Consider the following 7,901-nt stretch of genomic DNA (forward strand, 5'->3'; position numbering starts at 1 on the left):
ATTCATAGAAACTAATTCATGTCATTTCAGTGAGTCATCATGGTTGTGCCCTGAGTCCTCTGAGGCTGATCCCCATGGATTTACAAACATATACACATTCAAGTCACTTGTTTTAAATAAATGCTTCTATTTTAATGAAGTTTTGGTCTTCATTGTAACTGATGTGCAGGGAGATAATGAGGGGTTGACCTCTGGCTACGACCCTGTCCACAGGAGCAAAGACTCACCCACACCGATGATGTTGGCCGACAGGAAGTGGCTGCAGGGAACGCTGGCCGTGCTCACGAAGGAGTCCTCGTCTGTGGTCACGGTGGTCCTGGACCTTAGGGACGGGTTTGGGGAGTCGGTCACCATGGCCATCCTGGCCGCCACAGACTCCATGACTGCGGGTGTGAGGCGGTCTGGAGCGGCGACTTCACGCCCTGAGGAACCTGACGGCCTGCAGACAATGGGATCCAGTCCAAGAACCACAAATCCCACTGAGACGTTCCTTTAACTCCGTGGTGGAGTTCCAAAAGGCTTTAAGGTTCTGAGCAGCTGGAGGGGAAGATATCCCATGAAAGATGTTCCAGTGGAAGTCTGGAAGTCTTCAAACCCGATCCCCAGCCCCAGTCCAGAGAAGTCCCTCCATTAGGTCCTCCGCCGGCTGCTGGAGACGAGTCGATCACTTTCCTGCAGGCGGCTCAGCTTATCGACGAGCAACATCCGTCAGGGACCTTCACTCGGTCGTCCTCCTGGTCCAGAACCGAATCACGGGCGGGTCAGAACGGCATGGTTCCAGCTCCTAAAAGACACAGAAATAAAAACCAGAGGCTGTTTTTTCTTCGCTCTGTAGTTTGAAAAGACAAATCTTTCATCTGCCACCATCCTCTGCATGGAGATGAGACTCAAACACCAAGTTTTAGCTGAAAATCGGTGAAATTAGCCGACTTATAACCATGTATGTGTTTGCTAAGATCAAGCAGCTGTGAGATATTTTGCTAACAGACAGACACAAGCAAATAAACAATTAAAACAACGACGCTTTCATCCACAAGAAGGAAAATTAAGGAACAGGACCGAAGGCTTCAGACTGACAACAACTGCAAACAGATCCGAAGGATGTAATGTTAAATACAAGTACTATAGTAAAAGTATTTCCTTGAAACAAAGTTTGAGGTGCATCACTTCGAAACGTCGAGCTGTGGGAATGACACTGATGTGCAGTGAGGGTAGGCAGCAGGCGGAAGAGAGCCTGGAGAGGTGGAGGCACAGTAAGAGGAACGAAGGTCAGCAGAAGACAGAGGAGGACGCTGGGATAGGACAAGATGGAGGCGGACGAGCCATGAAGAAATCAGCTGGGAAAATACACGTTACAGGTAAAAAAATACTACAGCTACCATCTGTTAAAATAGATGTCAAAAAGGCTCATTAGTTAATCTGCATTCACTGAAGCTGCCCGTCGTTTTAAAGTGTTTCTTTTCTTTTCAAATAAACAGACCTAATCAGAAAAGTTCAGTTTCCAACAGAAAACAGAACAAAAGCAGAGAGAAAACACAAAAAGTCCGTCCTCTGGGCTGCCTCAGTCCACATTAAATCACATTCTGTAGAGAGTTTTTACAAAATAAAACCTGGAGGCAGAAGAAGCTGAGGCTGAATATATTCACAGATTCTTACGTCTTAATTCAGCTTCAGGCTCGTTCAGCTCCTTTCTTCCCTCCAACATGAACCTTCTTTGTTTGCCTACCTTTCTGCCTTCATCCCTTCTCAGAGGTTCACCAACAGACGATTAAAGGAACCTGAACACGGTCACTTCTCAGCCAGAAAAGATCCTTTTTTTTAAAAATAAAATGTCCCTGTTGTCTGTGTGGTCCCGCGCTTTGTTACAGACTGAAGGAGAAACGGTGTTTTACTCGTGTGTGGTGGAGGTGTCAGGTGAGGCTGGCTGGGAGACGTGTTGGGAACCGTCTCACAGAAGCTGTCCATGAGCTGCAGGCCTGGACATGTCTCCTGCTAGCATCCAACACACACACACACACACACACACACTTCACCTGGTCACAGACGAAGGTGTGGGTGTTGGGTGAATGACTTCATTTTGGATTTTGACACTGCAGCCATCGCACCGTCTGAAACATTTCAGCTCTTAGTTAAAAAAAAAGAGCTTCAGATGAGCTCAAAGTGATACTGCTAGCTGTTAGTGGCTAGTCTGCTGCTAACAGCTAGCAACAAGATTTTAATACCAAGAACTACATTTCAAGACAAAATAAATGTCATATTTATACAATTTAAGGCGACTTAAATGTCAAACTGAAGTTATTTAAGGTATCGTTGTCACACCGACTTACAGAAACTGAAATAAGGAGAACGGATTGGACAGGGGGACGCAGAGGGACAAGGGACAGGGGACTTTTCTGTCTCATTTATATTTAGATGTGAGAAGATGTCGTCAAAAAATGCAACAAGTCAACATTTACCAAACAAACAAATACAGGCTCATGTTTTAAAAGTTTTAAAAGAAAATTAGTTTTTTTTGGTAACTTTTTGCTAGCTTTAGCTTTAAGCTAGTGCTTTGCTCCTTCCAGCTAGCTTCTACTTCTGTAAACTTGCATTTTTCTCATTTTAGCTAGCCATTTGCTTTAGCTTTTTGCCAGGGTTATGCTCCTTTTAGCTTTAACAACAATAATTTCTCTAGTTTGTGTTTGAAATCTGTCATTTTAAATAAAAAAATGTATTAATGATATTGACAAACAAAAACATTTAGTTGAACACATCACTGCTAGCTGTTTGCTGCTAGTCTGTTAGCAAACAGCTAGCAGCAAAAAGCTAGCTACTCTGTTGGAGCAAGCTGTTTACTGCTAGTCTGTTGCTAACTGTTAGCAAACAGCTAGCTCCAACAGTTAGCTAGCTGTTTGCTGCTAGTCTGTTGCTAACTGTTAGCAAACAGCTAGCCGTTTGCTGCTAGACTGTTGCTAACTGTTAGCAAACAGCTAGCTCCAATAGTTAGCTAGCTGTTTGCTGCTAGTCTGTTGCTAACTGTTAGCAAACAGCTAGCCGTTTGCTGCTAGTCTGTTGCTAACTGTTAGCAAACAGCTAGCTAACTGTTGGAGCTAGCAACCAAAGAAGCAGGTAAAAAACAGATATTGATAAAAATGATTTCTGTATATATAAAATAAAGACAATTTAAATGTAAAATTATTTTACGTATCCTTCTAAATCCTGTAAACTACTCTTGCGTTAGCCACAGAGTTATAACCAGAATTTTTAGCCATTTTGATTCACAACATGTTGTTAAATTAGCTTTAAACAGACGTACTGTAGATCAGTGGTTCCAACTCTGGTCCTGGAGGAACATCATCCTGCAGGTTCTCCTTGTTCTCCTGCTCTTCAGGAGGTCTTCATGTCTGCAGAAGTCTGTGAATCAGCCGTTCAGACCAGGTGAGTCAGAGCAGAGAAACACCTGAAACCTGCAGGATGGTGCTCCTCCAGGTGTCACCAACCAATCAGAATCAGCCCAGCTGGTATAAAAGGACATCCAAGGTACCTAAATTAACATCAAAACTAAAAATAAATTGATCAGATTGTGCAGATCCATAAAAATTATGTTTTGACAGCATTTCATCTTTTAAATTTCCTATTATTGACCAATATTGGATTTTTTTTAAGCATTTAAACAAAATGATTTTCTTTTTCTGACCTGATAACTGTAATAATTACTGTATTCAGACTTAAAATTAGCCTTTTCTATCTGTTTCTTTAATTCAATTTTAAAATGAATAATAGGGACTAATCCTGCAGTCTGTTATGAGTCAGAATGATTGTCACACCCATTTGTTTTAACCATAATTTAAGTTGCAGCTCAGAAAACCAGCAGATTTACTAACAGATGTGGTCAGAAAGCAGACTAAGCTCCATCAGCAATATTTGGTCAATGATTTATTTGTCTGCATTTTTTTTATCCAGACATATTTAGAGGTAGTTCAGGACTGATTTAATGAGAAGCAAGTTAAAGGAAGTGAAAACAAGCGGTTTATTTTTGCATTTATCACCGCTTTGAGGCGGCCATATTGAAGTTTAGAGAATCAGACTTTTCAGTAAAAGGACTTCTTATCTATTCAGCTACAGAATTTTGTTTTTAAAACCGTTTGGATTTACTTCGAGGAGCATTACAGATCATTTATCCAAAGAAGAATTCAAAAATGTCCATTTCTGAGTGTAAATGTAACTCAGAAACTGTAATAAAACCAATAAGAAAAGACCTCAAACCAACCTTTTCAGTCAGAGTTAAACTTCCAGCTTGTTCTCAGGATTTCAAACTGAATCATCTGCGTTTTCTACACTTTTATTTCCTGCTCTGAGATCTAAACAAACTCGACGTTTTAGCTCTGCTGCTCACTGAGACGCATCTGTTGTTGCTCCTGGATGCCGAAAGTGAAAATTTTCATTAACTGCTGCGTCTAAAAGGGAGTTTATGAGGTCAATTGTGAACCATAAAGTAGGGAGCTTAAATATTTTATAGAGCCAAGTAATTAGTGTAGCTTTAGGGAACGTGTTATAGCCTGAAGATTACAGCAAAGATGGAGATAATAATCAAATTATATTGGTTGTAGAGCGCTCTGGAATGACAAAACATTGTAGAATATCTACTAATTAATGTAGCTTTTGTTCTGCAAAAGTCTCATCAGCATTAGAGGGAAAACGCTGCCTGTAGTCATCATTTCCAGGAAGTTTTCCTGCAGAAAACGGCCCCCGCGCTGCTGTCACGTGGAGGGCAGTGACATTAAACCCTCCTGTTCGCTCGGATCGGGACAAGCTGCAGCACGGCCGGGCGCTTAACCCCCGTCTCCCAACGCCAGCCCACGGCGAGGAGAGACGGGTCCTCAGATCAGTCTGACACGACGCTCGGCCCGCTGGTATCGGTCCAATCACAGCATCTTTAAAAACATGAGGCCTGAAATGATGAAACCGTGTTGCCAGATGTTGAGTCAGTCGTGTTCGGTGCCCTGCAGTGTTTCGGCTCGTAGTTCAGACTGTCGAGTCCTGTTTTTACTCACTCACCGTCTCCCTGAGCTGCCTGTCGGAGAAGGATGAGTAAGAGGCAAGTGTGGACAAAAACACGGGATATAAGACACAATCAGCCCTTTATTCAAAAAGCTGCTTTCAGAGGAAACGTCTTTAAATAGTTGGATGATTTCTAGAGACTTCACGAGGAGCACTTCTTCCAAATCCCACCCGACGGCTCAACAAGCAGCGAGGTCCTTTCAGGGCGTTTTCAAGAGTGCAATTAGCAACAAACAGGAGGACGACACTTTATCATTATTGTGGGATTAAATGCTGAAAGGGGCGACCTGCCAAAGGGGGGCAAACGTTTCAGGTGTTTATTTACGGTTAGAAACATTTTCACTAAACCACGACAAACATGGAAGCAGAACAAAGAACCGGACCTTCAGCTGACAGATCTTTGGGAACCACCTGGTTGGAGCTAAAATCCTATTTTCTGTTAAACTGTGTTAATCTTCGGCATTTTTCCATCAATTCAACGAAAGAAACAGGAAAAAACTGTCTTTGTGACAGGCGGCTGGAACCAAGGAGCCTAAAGATCCAACTTATCTGGTTCTTATGAGTCTGGCACGTCCCTTGAGTTCAGGAGGGCTCCTAAAATAAAATTTTCTGCGTTTCACCCGAGCAGACCGTAGATTAATCGCTCCACAGAGCGGACAACTGGAGCTTGTATCTCTGAATGAATGCGTGCACGAAGGGTCGTGGATGCAGAGATGAAGGCTTGCACGGATTTAAAACACACACACGTGAAGGACTGCGGGAACCTTTTTGTACCCAGTATGAAACGTCAGAGAGGTGACATTCCACGTCCCAAGAGCCAGCTTCTGTAGCCAAAGATCAGACCGCCAAGGTCCCCGCCTTCGGCCACCACCCATCCGACCCCTTTGGCCCCTCCCACAGGTGGTGAGCCCATGGGAAGGGGGACCCATGTGACCTCTTCGGGCTGTGCCCGGCCGGCCACCAGGCGCTCGCCAACGTGCCCCGCCTCCAGGCCTGGCTCCAGAGTGGGGCCCCTGTGACTCGTGTCCGGGTGAGGGAACACTGTGTCCAATATTGTGACTCATCATAGGGGGTCTTTGGGCTGCACTTTGTCTGATCCCTCACCCAGGACCTGTTTGCCTTGGGTGACCCTACCAGAGGCATGAAGCCCTGACAGCATAGCTCCCAGGATCATTGGGACACTCAAACCCCTCCACCACGCTCAGGGAGGGGCTGCCACCTTACCGCTGCTCCTCCACGTTGAGAGGAGCCAGTTGAGGTGGCTCGGGCATCTGGTGAGGACGTCTCCCTGGTGACGTCCCACCGGGAGGAGGCCCAGAGGAAGACCCAGGACACGGTGGAGGGACTGGGAACGCCTTGGGGTTCCCCTGGAGGAGCTGGCCCAAGTGGCTGGGGAGAGGGAAGTCTGGGTCTCCCTGCTTAGGCTGCTGCCCCCGCGACCCGACCCCGGATCAGAGGAAGAGGATGGATGGATGGATGGATGGATGGATGGATGGATGGATGGATGGATGGATGGATGGATGGATGGATGGATGGATGGATGGATGGATGGATGGATGGATGGATGGATGGATGGATGGATGGATGGTGTGTTACAGCAAAATGTTCAAAGAAAACCTTTAAAAAGACGTTCAGAAGCTCTGGTGAAGATCACTTTCGGAGGACAGGAACGTCTGTCTGCGTCGAAGCGAAACGTAACCGTTTGTTTGACATGAAGGAGGATTCTACATGTTTGTTTCTAACGTGCAGCAGCGTCAGCCGAGCTTTTATTCCCCTCAGAGTAAATCCACTCAGATCAGCGGCGGCGTCCCTGCGGGCGGCGCCGTCTTCTGTCTTCCATCCAGGTGAGGTGCTCGGTTTCAGCCTGAGCTGAAAGCGGCTGAAAACCGAGCACCCGGCTGAAGAAAAAGGAAAAGGGACGGGGACCACACCGACGCTCGGAGGACTCGCAGACAGAAGGATTCACCGAGACAAAGAACAGAAGGTGGAAAGGTGAGCTGCTCGGCATCTCCACCCGACGGGATCTGGAATTGAGTCAGCGGTTTCTGCAGAAACGCTGAAGCCCAACAGGAAGTCAAAATCCAAACCGACGAAATGATCTGTTTGGATGCAGAAAACTGCAGAAGAAGAGTAAAGGGGTCAAATCGGCGGTTCGCCGCGTTCGCCGTGGTAACCACACACCCGTCTGTCACTCCCTGACGCCAGGCAGACTGAAACACGGAGCAGAAAGTGACCCTCAAACGGCCCGAGAGCTACAAGTGGAGCTGAAGATCCTCCTGAGAGCCCGTCAGGAGGATCTGAAGATCTGAAGATCTGAGGTCCAGAGGACCCGGGAGCGAGGACCTGGCTCTGATCTGAGAGGACACCATGAGGCTGGAGACACCGTGTGGTGCCGGGCTGCTAAAGAAGCTAAAACCGCTTCGTTAAAGCTAAAAAAAAAGATGCCGAACAGAGACTAAACTCTGTAAACATGAGCTGAAGTATCAACAGAAGCTAAAATGCTAAAAACAGATGTTTGTATTAACAAAACTACTAAAACAAGCTAATCTGGAGGGACCTGAAGAGACCTGAGGGGACCTGAGGGGACCTGATGGGATCTGAGGAGACCTGATGGGATCTGAGGAGACCTGAGGGGACCTGAGGAGACCTGAGGGGACCTGAAGAGACCTGAGGGGACCTGAGGGGACCTGATGGGATCTGAGGAGACCTGATGGGATCTGAGGAGACCTGAGGGGACCTGATGGGACCTGAGGGGACCTGATGGGACCTGAGGGGACCTGATGGGATCTGAGGAGACCTGAGGGGACCTGAGGAGACCTGAGGGGACCTGAGGGGACCTGATGGGATCTGAGGAGACCTGA

The 7,901-nt window shown here is 46.3% G+C and overlaps 1 protein-coding gene across 4 annotated transcripts in view; it reads right to left on the bottom strand.

Annotated features, from left to right (window-relative positions):
• plch2a (phospholipase C, eta 2a) overlaps positions 1 to 7,901 on the bottom strand; it is a 103,469-nt gene that overhangs the window by 91,384 nt on the left and 4,184 nt on the right. For 2 of the 4 annotated variants that reach the window (XM_037976912.1, XM_037976911.1), the window contains exon 2: positions 228 to 784. In XM_037976912.1, the coding sequence (XP_037832840.1) occupies positions 228 to 381 (154 nt within the window). In that variant the 5' untranslated portion in view covers positions 382 to 784. Of the gene's footprint in view, positions 1 to 227; positions 785 to 1,726; positions 1,880 to 3,295; positions 3,435 to 7,901 lie in introns of those variants that run through there. The other 2 variants (XM_037976914.1, XM_037976913.1) reach the window with 2 other exon arrangements.

This window comes from Kryptolebias marmoratus, linkage group LG8 (assembly GCF_001649575.2).
Source record: "Kryptolebias marmoratus isolate JLee-2015 linkage group LG8, ASM164957v2, whole genome shotgun sequence".
NCBI lineage: Eukaryota > Metazoa > Chordata > Actinopteri > Cyprinodontiformes > Rivulidae > Kryptolebias > Kryptolebias marmoratus.